Source organism: Carassius auratus, unplaced genomic scaffold (genome assembly GCF_003368295.1).
Source record: "Carassius auratus strain Wakin unplaced genomic scaffold, ASM336829v1 scaf_tig00217025, whole genome shotgun sequence".
Classification (NCBI taxonomy): domain Eukaryota; kingdom Metazoa; phylum Chordata; class Actinopteri; order Cypriniformes; family Cyprinidae; genus Carassius; species Carassius auratus.
Genome location: NW_020528858.1, coordinates 382,102 through 406,783, shown reverse-complemented (window position 1 = coordinate 406,783; position 24,682 = coordinate 382,102). Strand labels below are relative to the sequence as shown.

General features: G+C 33.5%; 2 protein-coding genes across 2 annotated transcripts in view; one reads left to right on the top strand and one right to left on the bottom strand.

Moving 5' to 3' along the window:
• Positions 1-3,226: 3,226 nt before the first annotated feature.
• On the bottom strand, positions 3,227-11,611 carry LOC113099721 (ras-related protein M-Ras-like). The gene is made up of 6 exons (XM_026264654.1): positions 11,454-11,611; positions 7,149-7,355; positions 5,179-5,332; positions 5,004-5,103; positions 4,188-4,267; positions 3,227-4,104 (listed from the first exon to the last, which is right to left on the bottom strand). The coding sequence occupies exons 2-6, from the start codon at positions 7,339-7,341 to the stop codon at positions 4,005-4,007; spliced, it is 627 nt and encodes a 208-aa protein (XP_026120439.1). The 5' UTR covers positions 7,342-7,355; positions 11,454-11,611; the 3' UTR covers positions 3,227-4,004.
• Positions 11,612-17,051: 5,440 nt separating this feature from the next.
• Positions 17,052-24,682, top strand: part of LOC113099716 (tyrosine-protein phosphatase non-receptor type 4-like) — a 39,900-nt gene continuing 32,269 nt past the window's right edge. Inside the window, exons 1-2 of the mRNA XM_026264647.1 lie at positions 17,052-17,377; positions 23,705-23,859. Of these exons, the coding sequence (XP_026120432.1) occupies positions 23,722-23,859 (138 nt within the window). The 5' untranslated portion in view covers positions 17,052-17,377; positions 23,705-23,721. The remainder of the gene's footprint in view (positions 17,378-23,704; positions 23,860-24,682) is intronic.

Genomic DNA, 24,682 nt, shown 5'->3' with positions numbered 1-24,682 from the left:
TTACCCATTCATTTCTAAGTGGATAATAAAAGTGTGAGGGCGACCATTTTTTACTTGAGGTATATAAATATAGATATATAAACTCAGAATTGAGAGATATAAACTCAGAATTGAAAGATATAAACTCAGAATTGAAAGGTATAATCTCTGAATTGAGATATATAAACTCAGAATTGAGAGATATAAACTCAGAATTGCAAGATATAAACTCAGAATTGAGAGACATAATCTCTGAATTGAGATATATAAACTCAGAATTGAGAGATATAAACTCAGAATTACGAGATATAAACTCAGATTTGAGAGATATAAACTCTGAATTGCGAGATATAAACTCATAATTGAGAGACATAATTTCTGAATTGAGATATATAAACTCAGAATTGAGAGATATAAACTAAGAATTGAGAGATATAAACTCAGATTTGAGAGATATAAACTCAGAATTGAGAGATATAAACTCTGAATTGCGAGATATAAACTGAATTGTGAGATACAAACTCTGAATTGCGAGATATAAACTGAATTGTGAGATACAAACTCAGAATTGCGAGATATAAACTGAATTGCGAGATATAAACTCTGAATTGCGAGATATAAACTGAATTGTGAGATATAAACTCAGAATTGTGAGATATAAACTGAATTGCGAGATATAAACTCCGAATTGCGAGATATAAACTGAATTGCGAGATATAAACTCTGAATTTTGAGATATAAACTCTGAATTGAGAGATATAAACTCAGAATTGCGAGATATAATCTCTGAATTGCGAGATATATAAACTCTGAATTGCGAGATACAAACTCTGAATTGCGAGATACAAACTCTGAATTGCAAGACATAAACTCAGAATTGCGAGATATAAACTGAATTGTGAGATACAAACTCTGAATTGCGAGATATAAACTCTGAATTGCGAGATATAAACTCTGAATTGTGAGATATAAACACTGAATTGCGAGATATAAACTGAATTCCGAGATATAAACTCTGAATTGCGAGATATAAACTGAATTGTGAGATATAAACTCTGAATTGCGAGATATAAACTCTGAATTGAGAGATATTAACTCAGAATTGAGAGATATAAACTCTGAATTGTGAGATATATAAACTCTGAATTGCGAGATACACACTCTGAATTGCAAGATATAAACTCAGAATTGCGAGATATAAACTGAATTGTGAGATACAAATTCTGAATTGCCAGATATAAACTGAATTGTGAGATATAAACTCAGAATTGCGAGATATAAACTGAATTATGAGATATAAACTCTGAATTGCGAGATATAAACTCTGAATTGTGAGATATAAACTCAGAATTGCGAGATATAAACTCAGATTTGAGAGACATAAACTCAGAATTGAGAGATATAAACTCTGAATTGCGAGATATAAACTGAATTGTGAGATACGAACTCTGAATTGCGAGATATAAACTGAATTGTGAGATAAAAACTCAGAATTGCAATATATAAACTCTGAATTGCGAGATATAAACTGAATTGTGAGATATAAACTCAGAATTGCGAGATATAAACTGAATTGCGAGATATAAACTCCGAATTGCGAGATATAAACTGAATTGCGAGATATAAACTCTGAATTGCGAGATATAAACTCCGAATTGAGAGATATAAACTCAGAATTGAGAGATATAAACTCTGAATTGCGAGATATATAAACTCTGACTTGCGAGATACAAACTCTGAATTGCAAGATATAAACTCAGAATTGCGAGATATAAACTGAATTGTGAGATACAAACTCTGAATTGCAAGATATAAACTCTGAATTGTGAGATATAAACTCTGAATTGTGAGATACAAACATCTGAATTGTGAGATATAAACTCAGAATTGTGAGATATAAACTCTGAATTGTGAGATATAAACTGAATTGCGAGATATAAACTCTGAATTGCGAGATATAAACTCTGAATTGAGAGATAATAACTCAGAATTGAGAGATATAAACTCAGAATTGAGAGATATATAAACTCTGAATTGCGAGATACACACTCTGAATTGCAAGATATAAACTCAGAATTGCGAGATATAAACTGAAATTGTGAGATACAAACTCTGAATTGCGAGATATAAACTCAGAATTGCGAGATATAAACTGAATTGCGAGATATCAACTCAGAATTGCGAGATATAAACTGAATTGTGAGATACAAACTCTGAATTCTGAGATATAAACTCAGAATTGCGAGATATAAACTGAATTATGAGATATAAACTGAATTATGAGATATAAACTCTGAATTGCGAGATATAAACTGAATTGCGAGATATAAACTCTGAATTGCGAGATATAAACTCTGAATTGAGAGATAATAACTCAGAATTGAGAGATATAAACTCAGAATTGAGAGATATATAAACTCTGAATTGCGAGATACACACTCTGAATTGCAAGATATAAACTCAGAATTGCGAGATATAAACTGAAATTGTGAGATACAAACTCTGAATTGCGAGATATAAACTCAGAATTGCGAGATATAAACTGAATTGCGAGATATCAACTCAGAATTGCGAGATATAAACTGAATTGTGAGATACAAACTCTGAATTCTGAGATATAAACTCAGAATTGCGAGATATAAACTGAATTATGAGATATAAACTGAATTATGAGATATAAACTCTGAATTGCGAGATATAAACTCTGAATTGTGAGATATAAACTCAGAATTGCAAGATATAAACTCTGAATTGCGAGATATAAACTGAATTATGAGATATAAACTCTGAATTGCGAGATATAAACTCTGAATTGTGAGATATAAACTCAGAATTCTGAGATATAAACTGAATTATGAGATATAAACTCTGAATTGCGAGATATAAACTCTGAATTGTGAGATATAAACTCAGAATTGCGAGATATAAACTGAATTATGAGATATAAACTCTGAATTGGGAGTTATAAACTCAGAATTGCAAGTAATAACACAGAAATGCAAGATATAAACTCATAATTGCAAGATATAAACTCAGAATTGAGAGACATAAACTCAGAATTCTGGTTATAAACTTGCGAGAAACATATATATATATATATATAAATATATATATATATATATATATATATATATATATATATATATATATATATATATATATAGAATTGCCAGATATAAACAGAATTACGAGACATGAACTCAGAATTGAGAATTATAAACCAAGAGTTGCAAGATGTAAACTGAGAATTGCAAGGTTTCAATTTAAATTTTGAGAGGGAAAATTGTAGGACATAAACTCAGAATTGTGAGACATAAATGCAAAGATGATGAATGATAAATGTTAATTGGTTAACAGTATGTTACATTATCATATGTAGTAAAACTGTATATTTAACAAGCACTTTTATGGTAAATAGTTGTTGAAGTAAAATGTATAAAACTTTTTTTATGTAAAAACTTTTACATACTTTGTGCTATTAATTAAGTGTTTTACATGTTTAGCGTTATTTTAGTGCCTTGTGTGACCTTAATGCCTTTTTTCTATTATTAATTTCTTCATAAAAATAATTGCTTAACTATGGTAACCAGTATTTCCCCCGCCTCCTGAGCATTCGCCAGATGTGCAACTTGAATCCCATCTGTTCCCTTGTTTCTTCAAAGCCGATATGCTGTATTAACAATCACTTACAATATAGAATTCAGCACAATAAATATAGAAACACAATACAAAACAAGGCCTCAGAAAGTGTGTCTCTGAATTATTCTCTGAGAGATAACATGAGTGAACAGCGCTAGAATCCTGTAATTTCATCCAGGTATCGCCTGCTGAGAAAATCCCATGTAAAATAGCTAATAATCCAAATTTTAGGGAATTTCACCATTATTTATGGAATATTCAAGCTGTGTTCATTAATTCCTGGATATTATCAAAGCTGTGTGAGTGTGTGTGTGTGTATTTTAACAGTCCGAGTCACGGAGTCATCATCGCGGCATTGACGCAGCATTGAGAAAGAGGGTGTGTGGTCACAGTAAGATACAGTGCAGCCTCTGCGAACCCGAAGGTCTGTCCGCCCGCCATTTGACTTTCCTGTTCTTCTTCAGGCCCAGTTCGGGGATCTGCTGACTGTAAACCGAAATGAACATCAAAGCTATTTGAGACGAATGGGAATGCTTACACACAGCAGAATCGTACAAAATTGGACTCACCGTATCACTCTGACGAGCTCGTGAAACGCTTTTTCTACATTCATGGGCGGATCCTTTGCACTTGTTTCAATATACGCGATCTGTGATGAAGACATAAAGATTCAACAATTAGTAGACATATATAATTATAAAAAAATATAATTATATAATTATAAAAACATAATTCATATTACTACTATCAATAATAATTATTTATTTTATTCCTAAAAATATTAGTACATTAGAAAATGTAATGATAATATATATATATTGGTTTGCATTGTTGTAATAAACATTTGTTAACTTTAAAATTAAACAAAAGTTTAAATTACAAATGGATCAATAACAACAACAATAATAAAAAAGAAGAAAAATTTAAAATATAATAATAATAATAATAATAATAATGACATTTCAAAACAATTATAATGCAGAAAAATGAAAAAGCCCACATAAAATAAGAATTGACATAATAACATTGCTAGTCTTATTTTAAACTAGTTATTGGTTTGCATTATTGTAAAAAATATATCTTTTAAAAATAATAAGAGAGTACATAACAACAAATGGGCAGATAAATGGCAATAATAATAATAATAATAATAATAAACATAAAAATATTATTTAAAAATATAAAAAATAAATAAATGGATTGATATATCATTATTATATATTTAACATTTTATAAAAAACAATAATTTTTTTAATAAATAATAATAACCGTAATAATAATCAACATTACAACCATTTAAAAGTATTTAGAAAAAAACATGAAAAAGTCAACATGAAATCAAAATGTCACTTTCTTTCACAGGTTAAATGTGCTAAATGACTTACACTGTGTTTGGAGGCCATCTCTCGTCCCTGCTCACTGGTGATCTTGCGTAAATGCAGCAGATCAACTTTATTAGCCACCAGAACCATAGGAAACGACTCCCTGCAGCACACGCACAATAAAAACACTCAATAAATCACACTGGAAACTCAAATGTGTGTTTATGCGTGTTCATACCGGTCTTTGACTCTCAGGATCAGCTGGTGGAAACGATCCACGTGTTCAAAGCTGGCTTTATCAGTGACTGAAAACACGATGAGAAAGCCGTCTCCTGTCCTCATGTACTGCTCTCTCATCGCACTGAATTCCTCCTGCCCCGCCGTGTCCAGAACTGCACACACAGCGCCACAATATACTATTTACTGGTTAACATTACTGTAAAAAAAAATCAAATTAAAAAATAAATAAATTAATAAAAAAAAAAAAAAAAAAAAAAAATATATATATATATATATATATATATATATATATATATATATATATATATATATATATATATATTAATAAAAGATTAAATACTGGATAAAATAAGCACAAATACAAAATATACACAGCAAAAGCTGATAGTTTTGCATTTACTTAATTTATTTACTTAAATTTCATTGACACGTAAATTAAATAATTATATATATATATACTGATTTATTCATTAATGTGAAATATCTTATATTTTTTAAACAAATTATGATCTCTAAAACATTCTCTGAAAATTTACAACTCTTTTGTTTTACACTATCTACAAATGTTAAATCTTAAAATAAAATGTTAAGGTTACAACTGCATCTTTCTGGGAAGTAATGCAGTGATTTATATATAGTTTATTTAGTTATTTTCATAGATTCAGTGTACTGTCATTATAAAACTTCATTACTGTTTATTTAATTCGTTCTTGTTAAAAATTACCTAAATTAAAAATAATTTGCTTTAATAATTTAATAATTTCAAACAAAAGGAAATATACCTGTATCTGCATTGGCTAACGGCCAAGATGAGTTGAAAATATCGGCATATCGGATATCGGCAAAAAAAAAAAAAAACAATATTGTGCTTCCCTAATCTATCTATCTATCTATCTATCTATCTATCTATCTATCTATATTAAAAGGTAAAGATAAAAATATTTAACAAATTAATAAATATTATATAAATTAAATCTAATTTAATTTAATTTTTAAATGTAATTTCTTAATTTATGGTTTATCTTTGTAAATCTTTGTAATTGACAAATATATAAATATGTATTAAATTAAGCTTTTTTAAAATGTATTTCTTAATTTATGATCTCTCTCGGTATTACATTTAGTGTCATATTACTTATTTTAATATATTATATTATATTACATTTATTTCTAAATTTATGATCTCTTTGTATTGCACTTGGTATCATATTTATTTTTGAATTTTAATAAAAGATAAACAAATGTGTAAATATACATTCAATTAAATAAAGTTTAAATTATTTATTTATTTTGCATATTTTTGTATTGCGGATTATAGTATATTAAAATACATATTTATTATATATTATAATAAAAAATAAAAAAGTATTATTTGACAGATTTATAAATACACTCAATTAAGCTTTAAAAATAACTTCTTAATGTATGACTTCTCTTTGTATTGTACATTGAACTACTTATTCATAATACCATTAGAGTTGTTATTGTTAACTAAAACAAAAATGTATTGACATAAAATTTAAAAATCTTTATAAAATATAAATAAAAACCTCAAAATCTAAAAATAAAAAAAATATGCCTAATCAACTGAAATGAATCATTCCACTGATAAAAATGACAAAGCGCTTAAAAAACTAAAATAAACACATAAAATAAAAAGCAAATTCAAAATATTTAAGAACACTACAATAGTACATAAATAATAATAGCACTTATAGTATAAAAATAATATCAAAATAACACATAATATTCTTGTGGTATATAATACCATTTTTGAGTTATTTTTCCTTGCAACTTTTATGGTTTTAATGTCTCTTGTGTCTTTATTATTTGTCTTTAAAATGTCTTAAATATTTATCTGTTTCTTAATTTAATTGTTACTAATATTTGTGCTCACAGAAATCTTCATTGTCAGAAATGAGGACTGTATGGTTCTCTGTTGTGTATGTAATAAGGGAAGGCCCTCACCGTCCAGAATGGCCCACTGGCCGTCGATCTCGGTGTGTTTGAGGTATGAGTCCTCGATGGTGGGGTCGTAGTCCGGGACGAAGATCTTCTGGAAGAACTGTATGGTGAGCGCGCTCTTCCCCACGCCGCCGTCTCCCACCACCACCAGCTTATACGTGGGCAGATCGTCCCCGGGAACCACGCTGGTGGCCATGAAGACAGCTACACCTGCAATACGGAGGAAATACTGCGTGATGAGATAGAAACACGAACAAACGCACAGTGTGTGTGTGTGTGTGTGTGTGTGTGCTGAAACAGAGAATTAAACAAACCTGTTTCAGATTATGGTTATTATGATTTTTATTGTTGTTACTGGAATATTGAGTTTAAAGTTTAAAAATAATATTTATTATTGTTGTTAAAATATTATTTACAATAACTATTTTTTGGTTTGCATTTTTGTAAAAGAAAATACTGTATATATGAAATAATAATAAAATGATGTATCAGTAATGATGCTAATAATAACAGAATAAATATTAAAGTAATAAAAAATTATGTAAACGAAAAATAATAATAATGTAAATTTATGAATATATAAACATCCAAATAATATTGAATGATATATTATTTTATATAAGTAGTAGTAGTAGAAGTAGTATATGAATTTAAATTCTTATGATTATTGTTATTATTTAAATATTTATATTACAAATAACAATGTATTGCGTAGCATTTTTGTAAAATCAGAATTGATAACAAATGGACTGAACAACAATAACAAAATCAATATTCAAATAATAAAAAATTATGTAAAAGAAAAATAAGAAATATGTATGATGTCAAAATATAATACAAAATAATATTCAATTATATTATTATTAGTAGTACTATTAGTAGTAGTATATGAATAAGGATTGTTATGATTATTGTTGCTATTATTCAAATATAACATTAAAAATAACTTTATTGGCTTGCATTTTTGTAAAAAGAAAAATTAATACAAACTGACTGATCAATAATGATAACAATAATGATGATAAAAATTAATACTAAATCAATAAAATATATGTAAAATAAAAAATAAAAATAATGTATTAGTAATGCAAAAATGTAAACTCATATGCCTATTGTAAAAATATTATTAAATAATATATTATTTTTATTTATACTACGGGGTCGTTGAATGCTTGAATCTGATTGGCCGATGAACGTTCTGAGGCGTGCAATTGTTTTTTGGGAAATGCACGGCGAACGTAGTTCCAGGCAGCTCTCCTGACCGCATTACAGTTCTGTATCACTTTGCATAGTTAACTGTAATAATGGTCACGCAGTTTGCACAAAGAGGTGTTGTCAGCGATGCCCTGATGATTTTATCAGTTAGCATATTATATATAGTGTAGCAACATAAAGGTTACACATGACAATTCTCACTAGCGATGTAATAACAGCGCTATTTAGAGACGCTGCAGCAGAAGAGTGTTTAGAGATGCACAGAGGTACGTTAGCCTAATTCACACAAGCTCTCTCTCTCTCTCTCTCTCTCTCTCTCTCTCTCTCTAAATCATCAGATCGATGTCTTGAGGTGTGGGAACCGCAGTAAAAGCGGAATAATTGAGTGCATTATTTTTATAATAGTTCAACGGCCCGTCGTCAATTATTCCTTACATAAGATATAATATTTTTTTAAATATATATAATTAATTTTTAAGTAATAATAATAATTAATAATTTTTTATTGGTTTGCATTTAAAATAATTAATGGATCTATCAATGATAATAAAAGTTATAATTATAATAATAAATTACAATTACTATTATGTAAAATAAAACCTAAGATTAATGTAACAATAAGGTAAAAATATAAATAAATATATTAAAAAAATGTCAAATAATATAATGATATTATATAAACAATATAACAATTAATATATTTAATAAATAAAAACATTTAAATATTATAGGGTTGGGCAAACAATATTAACTAATAATATCTTAACATTTCCAATACAATATTCCCAATACAATCAAATCCCTGTAAATATAATCACCTTATTTCCTTCTGAGTATTCTGGTTCATATAGAATAATATCATAGGAAAACACTGAGTCAGTGAGTTGAACCAAAAAACAGGAAACGTGCGATTCACAAACGAATCATTAATGCTTTGTACACTGATTCACTGAAAACAAAAACAAAACATCTGACACAAAAGAGCCAGAACATTCTTCAAAACATAAACAAAGTGAGTTTAGAACAACATGAGGGCGAATAAAAGCTGATAGAACTTTCATTTTTGAGTGTGCCGCCCCTTTAAGAAGACAAAACAAACAGACTTTTAATGTCTGAAATGTCACAAACGGACTCTACACTGGCATAAAGAAGCAGTGTGCAACGCGAGGCTTGTCCCAGACATCCAACTAGACCATCACACACAGGAAATACGGTCTAGACCAGACACTTGGATTGCCACGCTGTGATTCTGCAGTGTGATCTCAGCTCCAAACTGCCAACAACAAGAAACACTCCAACAAACTGAGCTAAAACTGGACGAATAAAATCACATCAAAGACTTCCAAAATACAGAGCGTGACAAACACGAGCTCGTCTGTTAGGACTCAACACCCTGAAGTGCTGGATCTTTAGCCCTGATGTCAGATGTCAGTATTACACGTCTCCTCCAGTCGCGCTTCCTGTCAGCCACAATTCAGGGAAGTTCATGATTTCCTTTCTGTAATCTTCAGGAATATGACTAAGGAACGCAAAAACACCTGGATCTAAATCAGGCCATTTATGATTAATTTGATAGGAAATTCTAGATGATATGTACAGTTAAGTCCGTGATTTCATGCATGACTTGCTGAATTTGAGATTACTGACGAATGTTTTATAAGAAAATACAAGATAATTTCATTCTTTCTATGTTTAAACTGTATACTTAATTCAATGTGTTACTTGCCATTTCTTGGTAATTTCTGGTTTAAAAGTGTTTCTACATCAGTTTTTTTTTTCCAATATATACCGCAGTGCGACAAATTGGCTTGTTGAGTGAGCGTTGTGAAAAATAGTGGTTGAACGATACTTTGTCATAAAATAGGATGTACACTGCAAAAAATATATATTTTCAAGTTTTAAATAAAACTACTTCAAAATGTTTTTGTTTTCTTTGTATTACTTGTCGTTTCTTTGAAATTGTTTGTGGAAGCGTTTTAGCAATTATTAGAGTAAAAATTATTTCTTCACCAATTTCAGTACCACAGCATAAAAATTTACAAAAAATCAGTTTTTCGAAAATCGAAATTTTATTTCGCAGTTAAGATGCATATAAAATCGCTCAATTCAATTATTTTTTAACTAATATTTAATTAAATATTCACTTAAAAAAATAAACATTCAATTAATTTACTTAATTGTATATAGTTTTTTGAACATCTTTATTAAACATAAAAATATGAATAGTAAATAATTTTCACAACAATTGCTCACTAAAATTAGCTGAAAACAAAACATGAGTAGGCCTATTGGAATATTTGAGTAAATTTTCACAATAGCTGTTCACATATTAACCGATTTTTTTTTTATACTTATTTACTTAAAAGATGAATTTGATTTACCTGTGGGTGCATGCATGTGTAGAGATACAAAGAGATAGATATATAGATAGATTTTTATTGATTTTAAAAATATTTTGAGTACATAATTTAACACACTAAAATTAAATGAAAATAAAACATTAGTATCTGAATAGCTCATAATGGACGCTAAGCGAAAATCGAGTACAGCTATCTCTAAATTTGATTAATTTAAATAAATCGGTCGATTAATCGGCTTTCTACTAGTAAAATATAAATATGTATATAGCCTATCTGCTCATGATATGCAAAAAATGTAAATCAGGCTTCAGTAGGCGCATATCAATACACCCACCTTGATCATTCTGTACGGGTTGCCTATGCATTACCCATTAAGCTTTATCTCTGTTACGTGCATGTCTATGTTCTCCATTACATGCAGGTGCAATGCAAAGAACGCATCTTCCTGGCAAAAAGGAAACAGTGTCTTTTGCATTTTGAGATTTGTGTGATTTGCCTGTGGTTGCATTGCAATTCACCAAAAAAAAAAAACACTTAATATGTTCATGCATAATGCATAAACGCACGATTCAACTGGCAAAGCATGCATATCTCCATAAAAACAACCCGTTATCACAATAAGCGCACGTTTAATATATAGTCACCTCAATTTTATTCCTTTGTGCTGTTGAGAGATGTAATCAGCATGCATTTAACTGTCATACAAGATTTAATGATAAGCATTCAAAACTACCTTATCACAAGACGACAGCATATGCCAGTAGCCCGTTCCGTTTCCACAGATGTTGCTTCCGACATTACCGAGTAAATACAGACGCGGAAACGTTTGTCTGTTTGTTATACAACTTGATACAGTGTCTTATTATCGGGCCGCGCGAAGAGCGTTTTCAGTTCCTCACACACACCTCGAGAGCGTTCACTGTTAGTTAACACAGATTTACAGCGCTGGCAGGGGAAACAGGCCAGCTCTGAGACAATTTGCGCGATTATTTTAAATATTTGGCGATATATATATGCGAAGTTGATTACTTTAGAATCATATATTAAGTAAAAACGAGTAAATAGATTTTATTAAGACATATTAATAAAAAAATGTGGAAAACAGATAGTTGGACACCCCTCTTCCTCTCGGTTTTGGTACGTTCCACTGTCAGAAATTCTCGCACTAGTCAATTCCTTTTAATACAGTCTTATTCCAGACAGTCCATATGTGTAAATGTTATTATTGCTTTGTAAATTTGTTTTTTTTTACTCATTTTATCTGACATAAATGAAAACTGTAGCAAGAATTCCGACTAAATCATTAAACAACTATATAAAGTTGGTAGGCCTATTTAAATAAGGGAATGTAACCGATTTTAAAAAGGCTAACGTTACACTGTACTTTATTGGTCAAACGGTAGCAAATTATATATTATATATTTAGTACACATACAATACACATTAACTACCTGTCAAATGTCACTAAAAGATGTTGTCTGACGCCTTTCTCTTAAGGTACAGATAAAAAAATAAAAAAGGAATTAGGGAGTGGCACGCGCTTTTTAGTCAGAAACGCTCTACGCCTGTCAATCATTTTAAGCGTTCAGGTTTGTTGATATGATTTTTGCTGATGAGGGAACTTTAGATGGACGTGTACAGTGGGCTTACCAACTGGTATATGCTACATGATCAAAGAGAGAGAGAGAGGGAGAGAGAGAGAGAGAAACCTATGGTTTATATTAACAAACTATAACAGTTATTATAAAAATGCATCCATTTCAAACTGTCGAGCTGATGGTGTGGTTTGACTGAAAATGAACATGCTTATTTCACAGCCCACGCTGCTTCAGCCAAAGATAAAGAGAAATGTTGCTTCCCGGCTCATTTGTAGACAAACACATTATGTAAGTTACTCCAGGAGAATATTCTGGAGACAGATCTGTGACGGTGATGTGTTCTAGAACCGCGATGTGACTTCATAACGGTTGCCTAGTAACAGACAGGCGTTCTCTTGAAGTGCTCGGGTCGTGATCTGGACTCTAGAGCCGCTTCCCGCGCTCAAGCTTCTGGAGCTGCTGCTGGCGTCTGTAAAGTGTTAATGTGATGTAATTGTGGCAGAGGTGCAGATCCAGGTAACACCAAAAAAAAAAAAAAAAGATCCAGGTCACACCTTGGAAATGAGACGCGTATAGATCCTCTCCAGTAGATGGAGCTACAAACACTAAGGCTGGAGGCTGGTGTGGGTAAACATGCAGCGGTTAGGTTGTAAAGTATGTGAGATAGCTACAATACTTCATCACAAACTTTAAACCATTTACTAACAAATACAATTACCAATTTAACTTAACTTAAAGTTAATGTACACAAATGACTTCCAATAATCAATAAATCTATCTATCCTATCTATAAATCTATCTATAAATCCATCCGTCTGTCATCTATCTATCTATCTATCTATCTATCTATCTATCTATCTATCTATCTATCTTTCTGTCTGTCTGTCTGTCTGTCCGTCCGTCCGTCCGTCCGTCCGTCTGTCATCTATCTATCTATCTGTCTGTCTGTCTGTCTGTCTGTCTGTCTGTCTGTCTGTCCGTCCGTCCATCCGTCTGTCATCCATCTATCTATCTATCTATCTATCTATCTATCTATCTATCTATCTATCTATCTGTCTGTCTGTCTGTCTGTCTGTCTGTCCGTCCGTCTGTCTGTCTGTCTGTCCGTCCGTCTGTCATCTATCTATCTATCTAACTGTCTGTCTGTCTGTCTGTCTGTCTGTCTGTCTGTCTGTCCGTCCGTCTGTCTGTCTGTCCGTCTGTCCGTCCATCCGTCTATCTATCTATCTATCTATCTATCTATCTATCTATCTATCTATCTATCTATCTATCTATCTATCTATCTATCTGTCTGTCTGTGTGTCTGTCTGTCTGTCAGTCCGTCCGTCCGTCCGTCCGTCTGTCTGTCTGTCCGTCCATCCGTCTGTCATCTATCTATCTATCTATCTACAAACCAATTCCGAAAAAGTTGAGACACTGTACAAATTGTGAGTAGAAAAGGAATGGAGTAATTTACAAATCGCATAAACTTGTATTTTATTCACAATAGAATACAGATAACATATCAAATGTTGAAAGTGAGACATTTTGAAATGTCATGCCAAATATTGGCTCATTTTGTATTTCAAAAGAGCTTCACAGTCCAAAAAAGTTGGGACAGGAAGCAATAAGGGGCTGGAGGACCATTTTGCAACTGTTTAGGTCAATTGGCAACATGATTGGGTATAAAAGGAGACTTTCAGAGTGTCAGTGTTTCTCAGAAGTCAAGATGGGCAGAGGATCACCAATTCCCCCAATGCTGAGGCGAAAAATAGTGGAGCAATATAAGAAAGGAGTTTCTCAGAGAAAAATCTCAAAGAGTTTGAAGTTATCATGATCTACAGTGCATAATATAATCCAATGATTCAGCGAGTTTTGGAAAAATCTCTGTGCGTAAGGGTCAAGACCGGAAAACATTGTGAACACAATTCACCGTGCCATTTGGCGTTGCTGGCTAAAACTCTATAGGTAAAAAAAGAAGCCATATCTAAACATGATCCAGAAGTGCAGGCGTTTTCTCTGGGCCAAGGCTCATTTAAAATGGACTGTGGCAAAGTGGAAAACTGTTCTGTGGTCAGAAGAATCAAAATTTTAAGTTCTTTTGGAAAACTGGGACGAAAAAAAAAAAAAAAGTTGTTATCAGCGCTCAGTTCAGAAGCCTGCACCTCTGATGGTATGGGGTTGCATGAGTGTGTGTGGAATGGGCAGCTTAAACATCTGGAAAGGCACCATCAATACTGAAAGGTATATCCAGGTTCTAGAACAACATATGCTCCCATCCAGACGTCGTCTCTTTCAGGGAAGACCTTGCATTTTCCAACATGAGAATGCCAGACCACATACAGCATCAATTACAACATCATGGCTGCATAGAAGAAGGATCCGGGTACTGAAATGGTCAGAATGCAGTCCAGATCCTTCACCCATGGAAAACATTTGATGCATCATAAAGAGGAAGATGCAACAAAGAAGACCTAACACAGTTGAGAAACTAGAAGCCTGTATTAGACAAGAATGGGACAACATTCCTATTCCTAAACTTGAGCAACTTGTCTCCTCAGTCCCCAGACGTTTGCAAACTGTTATAAGAAGCTTTTTGAGATGAGTTGATGCCATGAAATTTAAAATCAATTTATTTTTCCATTAAAATGATAATTTTTCTCAGTTTAAACATTTGATATGTCATCTATGTTGTATTCTGAATAAAATATTGAAATTTGAAACTTCCACATCATTGCATTCTGTTTTTATTCACAATTTATCTATCTATCTATCTGTCTGTCTGTCTGTCTGTCTATCTATCTATCTATCTATCTATCTGTCTGTCTGTCCTTTTGTTCTTCTGTCTGTCATCTATCTATCTATCTATCTATCTATCTATCTGTCTGTCTGTCTGTCTGTCCGGATATTATCTATCTAATAATGTATAAAAATGCAATATGAAATAGTGTAAAATAATATCTAGCTGTCTATAGGTGAGCTGAAGCTATGTATCTGTTCATTCGAGGCCAGTCACGCCCCCGCGTGCCGGTCACGCCCCCACGGCAGACCTATGAGAATGTAGGCGGGGCGTGAGCGATTGCGCCATGTTAACGCTGCACGTTGCAGCCGCCATAGACATCATACAAGTAGACGCCCTATTGGCCGCTGGGCGACGAGATTTGCGGCCGCCATCTTGAACCGGTCGTACTCCTAGTTTCGTTGCATAGCAGCAGTTAAGATGCCAGAGCACTGTGCAGCATTTTCCTGTTCTAATCGGCGGACCTTCGCAAGTACGGCTCAGGATTACTTTTCACATTTATTACAACTATTGCTATTTGTGTTTGCGCACGTGATTTCAGGAAGTAATGTATATTAACCCTCTGATGGTCTTCGTTTCCTGTCCACACTCGTGTTTTTTGACAATAACATTTAATTTTGTAACAAGATAATATATATCTATATATATCTTTTTTTTTACAAATGTAATTTTACTCTGTTTGTTAATGTTTTTACTCAACATTTGTGCAGTTTTTGGAGGATTTGTGATATCTTCTAAATTTCTATAAATAAATAAATATTTATTTAAATAGGCTTTTTACAAAAAATTTTATGTAAAATTCACTTTATAAAATACACAGATTTCATTCATGGGGATAACATGGATAATTTTAAATGATTTAATGTAACATTTATACCCATTTTTTTGGAAAATGAAGTTTTAAAATAAAAAAAATCACTTCAACCACTAGATGGCTATAGAGCTCTCCTATATGCTATTTGCTATTTGACTACCTGAAAGATATCTTTTCACAAGTTGGATTCAGTTGGATTCATATCTAAATATTATAAAATCACAATTATAACAAAAATAAAATATTTTTGTCAAATTTTAGTAATTTTATTACTGCAAAACCCCCAGTTTTTCAATGTTACATTACAATGCATTAGAGGCAGTAAGCATGGTAAACTGCATGAATTCTGTAGACGGGGTTGGAGCAGGTTTGTGTGTGTGTGTGTGTGTGTGCTTGCTAAATTGTTTTGTCTCATCCTGTCATCTCACTCTCTCTCCCTCTTTGGTGGTTCTGCATTTTGCATGATTTTTTTTTAAATAATTATAAGAGGGCAGTTGTTTTATAACCTCACAAGTGTGTGTGTGTGTGTGTGTGTGTGAGATGGAGAGAGAGGGAGGGAGGGAGAAGTGTGTGTGTGAGATGGAGAGAGAGAGAGAGAGAGGGAGGGAGAAGTGTGTGTGTGTGTGTGAGAGAGAGAGAGAGAGAGAGAGAGAACCAGAGAGAGTGTATATGTCACAAATTATAATAAATTGTTTCTTCAACTTATTAAAATATCTTATTTTACTGCAACTATCTGTTTCTGCTTCTTTATCATATTTATAGTGTGTGATTTATAAATATCCTACCTCACATATTTAGATTTTGGGCGTCTGGTCACTTATATATTATATCAGAATATAAAATGTCACTGACTACTATGAATATTAAAATACGCTGAATCATGTGTCCTGTATCATAGCTCCATGAATGACCTTTGCAGCAAAAAAAAAAAAAAAAAAACCCGCGTCAAAATCAGTTAGGTATTCAGTGAGATATGATTAATTTAATGCGCTAACAGCTCATTGCACCTGACAAACAAGTTACACTGAGTGGAGCTGGCGACCGGTCCAAGATGGCGGCTCCACGGCTCGTTCGTGCCAATAGGCAGTAGCGTTCGATGGGGCGTCTACCTATATATATGTCTATGGCAGCCGCTGCAGCCAGTAGCAGCAATACAGAGACATATGCGGGATTATAGCGCTAAACCCGGCCAGCAGCCACAGAGAAGATTGCAATTGCGTCTGAGGTTTTTATTTAATGCACCGCACCCAAGAAGAAGTCACGATTGCGTTCCCGTTTCGGAATTATTATTTATTACTGTGCCAGAGGCCCCTTGAACTGAATGTAATGTGAACATCTACAGCAATGTGGTTATTTTCCTGCAGATGAGCTGCCGTTTTGTCCTCTCCTCCCCCCTCCTATTCTCCTTTCATCATAATTCAAGATCATCTTCAATTCACTGGACTCTCCTAGACCTGTATATGAAGGTAAGCATGCATTATGGTTGCATTTCTGTATTGGTGTCACCATTCCTGCATGCATGCATGCCCTGTCTTCCTTTTATATCCCATTGTATAGCAACCAAACCAGCCAATGCAAGCTTCCAGATCCCTGAAATGATGCACAGGCATAAAGCGTGCATTCACCTTGCACCCTGATTTTAGGTACAGGTTTGTTTCGGATGCCATGCAAATGCCTTTATGTAACTTCCAGGGTTTCATTTCTGCTACATGTAAAGATATAATCCATCCATATGATGGCCAAATGCAAAGTGCAGCCGGGCAACATGGATTGCATGCATAGTGTGTTTCGTTCTGTTCTGATACCTGGCAACCCTCTCAATGGCCTCTTTTCGAGATCCTTCAGCTGTCATGTGAGATATATTTGAGCTTTTGTGTTTGTTTAAGGTTTATGTCACATCTGTACATCTCAGCTGCTCCCCATTGTGCCTTCTTTTCTCTGCAAGATCATTACATAACCTCAGCTCTCATCCTTTGCATGCAAATAATCTGCTTAAATACAGTTGGATCCACAGAGGACCTTATATTGGCACAATGTATCACCATAAGGTTTTGTTCTAATTGTTTTCTGGGCACTACGCATCTCCCCTGGTTGAGTCGGTGACATCATCTCCTGTTCTGTCCCCCTGGTGTGTGAGCGTGTGTGTAAGTGCGCATTCTTCAACAGACTGTAATGCCAGATTTGGATGTGTCGTGTTCTTCTGATGATGCACAAAGCCCTTTTTCATGAGAAAATTGATGTGTCGTGCAACCTTGTGTTCAGCTGAATGGTTTTTATTGCAGTAGGGTTTGATGTTTCTGCAAAGCTGGCTTTGGTTCAGGTGGAATAGGTAACTTGAATGAATGAATGAATGAATGACAGCCTGTTGGGCTGTTAGCATCTTTGTCTTCTCATCTTCTAGCTCAGTGGTTCTCTCCTGGTTTTGCTTCAGAAATGTGATCTTGTGTTTGAATGTTTACAATAAAAAATTTCAAGTATGCGTGCAATTACAAAAAATATATACTTGTAGTTTTATAGAGAAGCATGCTATTTTACTTGTAAAATGTGATTTGCAATGTCCATTGCGATGTCTTGTAGGGTACTATTTTGGCCTGCCACTTGATGTTCAAGGCTAATCATATATTTACAAGCAAAGTTTTAATTGCCCTTGTAATTAAAAAAAAATTACACAGTTTTACTTGTAAAATGTACCTTCTAAGGTACTATTTTGGGGTGGCACCTGATGCAACATCCGCATTGGATATTTAAAGCATAATTTTGAATATGCATGCATTTGTAACAAAAAATACTTGTAACATTTTAACAATGCATGCAATTTTACTTGTTAAATTTTACTAATCAGGTCCATAAGTATCTTGTAAGGTCTGTTTTAGACTGCCACTTGACATTCAATGCAAGATTTTCTTTGGATGTTTAAAAGCAAAATATTCAGTGTGCATAAAATGTAAAATAAAAATTACTTGTAAGAGTTAAGAATGCATGTAATTTTACTTGTAAAATGTTACTCTTAAGGCCCAGCGGTATCTTGTAAAGAACTTTTTTGGTCTGCCAACTAACATTATTTGCAAAATCTGTAGATAATGTTAGTTGGTAAATTTTAAGTACACATGCATTTGTAATAAATAAAATAAAAATTACTTGTAATTTTTTAAAAGAATGCATGCAGTTTTATTTGTTTAATTTGTTCAAAAGTGCCTTCAAAAGTGCTTGTTTGAACCGCCAATCGGTTTTCAATGCAAGACCCACATTAGAATGTTTACAAGCTAAATTTTAAATATGCATGCCACTGTTAAACAAAAAAAATCTTGTAAATTTTTAAGAATGTATGCAATTTTATTTGTAAAATTTTACTTATGAGGTCCAGCTGTGCCAAAAAAAAAAATGCTGTTTTGGGCTCCTTCTTGATGTCTAATGCAAGATCTGCGTCTTAAAGCAAAACTAGTTGTGAACCACTGAACGTACTTGTAAAATTTTACTCCTAAAATCCATTTGTAAAATGTCGTAAGAATTGAGCATTAAAATGTGTTGAAAACACAGTGAACTGCAAACATCCAATAAATCACAAAATTTGACTGAATTGAGTATTGACAATTTTGTAAGTGCCTAAATGATGACAGAAGTCTGATTTACCAGGCTAACGTGGAACAAATAGTGGGTTGAAATCTTGTTTTAGTATTGGCCAAATTACCAAGTAAATTTGTGGGAAAATGTCATAAAATTTGATTTAAACATGCAGTTGACATGAACAATAAAATATATTGGAATTTAATTGTTATAGTTTAAATGTATAGTATAGTGTATATACTGGCTTTCAGCATTTGTATTTTTGATTGATTGTCACAGAACTTAATCAGAACACTAGTTGAAAACCTCTGTAGCTCATTATGCATTATAGGATATGATGGCTTCACCTTAGAGAGAAGGATGGAAATATTGGTTTAGGGGGCTGACCGTGAGAGTATTTTTGAGGTGGGGGATAAACTCATTTTGTAACCCCATTGTCTGAAATCTTCTGAAGTGTTGGTGGTCTGAACCCCACTCAGCGGAAAACTGTAAGTGCTTCAGTGTTTGTGGTATTCAGTGACATCCGGGGAAACTTCTACAGAAGAGAAATGTTCCACCACACACATTCTCTCACACACACACATCTCACATCACAGTTTAGCTAGTTATACAAAGAGATTATCCTTTCTGCATTGACACGCTGGACAAATAAGACTGTGCTGATGTAAGTATCAGATATAACCGTTATTTTTAGGACTGATTTGTGTTTTTGTGATCTTACGATTGAAAATCTTTGAGTTTTTTTTTTTCACTAAATATCTTTTCATTCTTCATCGTCACAATAACCGTGACCATAAATGTACGCTGGTGTAAATTTAGTCATACGGATGTCAAACGTTTAGGTGCGCTGAAACACATTTGTTATTGATGCAATCTTTCCATGTAGATTGTGTCATAGATTAATGGTTGTAATCAGTTTGGTGGAGGAGTTTGAATAAGCGAATGTGACTGTCCAGGAAGGTTGCATGTTTGTTCCTACAGGTCATGAACTCTGACCCCCTGTTGTTTACGCAGCTGCCTTGAAGTGTTATGGGAGCTTGTTTCGTACAGCATGAACATGTGTAAAGAAACTTAGGTGTGTTCATTTTTAGAAATCACAAAAAAAATGTAAAAATAAACCACGCGGCAACTGCGAATGATAAATTATGTAAATGCCATTTCAAAGGGGAAGAGAAAGCTTAGTGAATCCTAAAGAAAAGACTTGTTTTATCTTATTTGTTTGTAAAAAAAAAAAACATAAAAGGATAGTTCAACCCCAATAAAGAGAAAAATGTACTCACCCTCATGTCGTTCCAAACCTGTATGACTTTGATCTTCTGTGAAACACAAAAGGAGATATTTTGAAAGATGTCCTTGTGATTCGTTTCCCGTCTTTACAATGGGGTCCTATGGGTTTTTGTTTGGACCCCACTGACTTTCATTGTAAAAACAAAACGCAAGCATAAAACAGTGACTTAAAAAAAAACAATCTTGTTTTTTGTTCCAGGATTAAACAAGGGTGAGTACCCGAAGTACAACCAGTTAATGTTAACCCGCGGTCACACTAGACTGAACATGCGTAATTCGTTCGGACGGAGCTGCGAAAAAGGGGTGGGAGGAAGATATAACATCACGCGTCAAAAAATAAACTCACTAGTCATTATTATTTTCTATTTAAGTGGTTACAGTCAGTCACAAGTATAGTTAATCAATTACACACATGCACACATACAAATCTCATGTAATAAAAAATCACGTAAAATTACACGGTTCACTGTTCAAACATACCATCCGCTCCTGTTTCCCTTGCCACCACAAACCAAACCGCTTCTCTTTTTGTGATTTTTGCAATCTTTTAAAGTTGTGTTGTATAAAACAGCATGATGCGACACAGCTAAATATAGCGATTCCTCAATTTCTGTACCGAGAGGTCTCACGCATTCATGTTACGTGAGTTCACAAGTCTGAGTTCTGCAATCTTGAACTTTGCTACACAGAGAAATATCTTTGCATGGACTTGCGTTTCCAGTCTGATGCATTCGTATGTGTATGAATGGAAGTCAGTGGAACCAAAAGTCTAGTTTGATCACAGTTTTTGTCACCCTCTTCCCTGACCTTAGCACCAGTAAACGTGCTGCGAATGTGTTAAGCCAGTGTTCCCGGAAAGAGACTTTGTATACGAAATCACATAAGCTCATAACCTGCTCCCTGTCAGCTGCCCTGTGGACAGAAATTGTCCTCTCCACCAAAATTGTGGTTACAACACACAGAAAAGTAATTGGAATGAACAGATTTTTCAAATAAGAAGAAAACAAAGACTCTAGATTGGGTGTTTTCGAGTCTGAGACCCTACAGTGAGCTAAAACTCTAAAACAAACTCCTTAGCATTGGAGTTTTTTGATCTAGGTCTAGGAGACTAGACCTGTCAGGTCTTTGATTCTACACTACCCAGTCTAGAGTTTTTGGCTCTGGATATTCTGCTCTTAAGAGTCCAGAGTGGGCTGTCTAGGGCCAATCATTCTAGAATATGGGGCCCCCAAAGTCTGAGACCTTATAGTGGGCCGTCCGATACACTACTTTGATTTTTCTCTTGACCCTAGAGAGAAATGCATAAGGCAAAAAAGTTTCCATTACTTAGATTTAAGTGTCCATTTTTACACAGTTTTTTTAGTTTTAGTTTTTGTCTTTTGACCATAATATCCCTTAGATTCAGTGGATATATTGACATGTAAACTTCATTCATGTTAGTCAGTTTTTAGTGATGCTCCAAAATTGATTTTGTTTTACCAAAACACAGAAAACTAAATGTATGTTTTCATTTCGGCTGAAAAACAAATTTGGGTTATCCGGTAACTGACCATTTTTTATGTTCTAAATCTAGGTTTGGTACACAAAATAGATGCTGACACATTTGAAGCATGTCATTAGAGAAGCACTATATAATCTAATATAATATGCATTATTATTTTGTTATGTTTTTTCTGAATTTCTTTTAGGTTTATGTTGGATCAAATAAGTAAAATAAAATTTTCAATTAATTTAAACCTTAACATTAAAAGCAATATTGCAGTTACAAAAAGTGCACATTGATAACATGACTTGCATGTTCTGCCTAGCATGTAACTTAGCTTAAGTCCATTTGTGTGTTTGCAACATTATATTAAATTAAATGTATGCATTTATCAGATGCTTTTATCCAAAGCGACTTATAGTGCATTCAGGCTAACAGTTTTAACCTAACATGTGTTCCTTGGGAATCGAACCAACAACCTTGCGCTGCTAACACAATGCTCTACCACTTGAGCCACAGGAACACTATGCAGAAGAAAATTGTAACATTTGTTGTATATTTTTCTGATTAACTATATGTGTATAAGATGTGTTTTAGTTAATTAACCCTCTTGAAAAGTGCTTCAGTTTACAACTGTTGAATATTAATGTGAACATTGTAAGCATGGATAATATTTTGCATTATTTTCTTGTTGTTTATACGTCGACAGTGTTAATCATCATCTTAAAGTATAATCAGTCGGTATCAGTATCAGTTAGAAATTAAATTAGGTGTGGGATATCATGGTTGTAACACACTACGTCTCTTTTTGCTAGGAGTTCAGGAGGATTCACTGCATTCTACTATGTAGAAATTCTTCCGTCTTTCTGTGTCTGATTGAAACTGCTCGACCTTTTCTAATATAAATAGGTTTTCAACAAGGTATCTTTTGAAGGACTCTTCAGTAGACAGATTGTCTTGAGGAATCTATCTGAACATGACCTTGTTTGCTTTGAGAAGAGCGTTTAGTATCACTAAAACCTTGAATGAAAGAGTTCAATATTAGAGGATGAATGTCAGCAGTTTTAGAAGCTGAATTAGGTTAGCTCACAGAGAAAAAAAAAAGAATAAGTAAATATATTAAGCAGTTTCCTTTCGTGAGTTTTGAATGCAAATTATCTTGACACCAGCCCTGAACTCTATTTCCTTTACGAGTTTCTTCAATTGAAAGACTATTTTCTAAGTACCTTGTTTTAATTTTTGCTTTCCTGTCTCTACTAGTAGAACCTGAAAGCTAAAATCTTCTAAACATTTTCCCTGCTCGCTTTATAGCTGTTTACAGGAACTTTTAGGTGGACTGCAGACGAATGTTTGTGAATAGTGTTTGCTGTAGGATCACATGGGCTAGTGTGTGCTTTATAATGTTTACCGTGGTCAGGTGAGGCATGTTGGTGACCTTTAGCCTCTGTGTGTTTGTTAGACTGAGTGGGGACCGTAATGACCGCACGCTTCCGGTTGCCTGCTGGCAGATCTTACGATGTGGGAGCGTTGGAGGAGGCCAGAGAGAGACAGCACGCGCAGGTGGTGTGTAACGTTTTACTGCTGGACAACACAGTACAGACCTTCAGAGCCAATGTGAGTATACTGTGAGTTCATCATTTATGTGTAACGTTGGTGAAGGAATAGTTCATCCAAAAGTGAGGATTTGCTGAAAATGTAGGCTACTCACCATCAGGCCAAGATGTAGATGAGTTTGTTTCTACAACACTTGCTCAGCATTGCGGTGAATGGGTGCCGTCAGAAAGAATGAGAGCCAAAACAGCTGATAAAAACACCACTCCAGTCCATCGAAAAGCTGCCTGTTTGGAACAAATCCATCATCCTTGTTTGGACTCTCATTCTGGTGTCACCCATTCACTGTATAGGATCCATTGATGAGCAAGTTATGTATTGATAAATTTCTTCAAATTTGTTCCGATGAAGAAACAAAGCCATCTATATCTTGGATGGCCTGAAGATGAATAAATTTTTTACTTTTGCTGAACTGTTTTTTTAATTAAGCTAATCCACCCTCAGCACTAGCTATTTTCCTAAAGAAAACTTCAAAATTGTGTATTTTTGTTTAGTTTTAAACTCCAGTGCTGTTTGTGCTACATTCTTGGATATCATGAGAAGTGTGTTTTTTATTTTGTAAGTGATCAGAGCTTGGATTTACACTGAAGGTCACAGGGTGGATTTATTTGGACTTTATTTGCCCAATAACAAACCATCTGCCCATTTAACAGCCACTTAGAAGTCTTCCAACCAGATGCGAAAACCAATCAAAACACCTTAGCGGCTGCATACAGAATGTCCTACAGAATTTTTTTTTAAGGGTCCAGAAGGGCTTTAAGGAATGCTTTAAAATTCTTGATAACCTGTGGAAATAGATCTACAGAGTTTACATTTTCTTCATAAA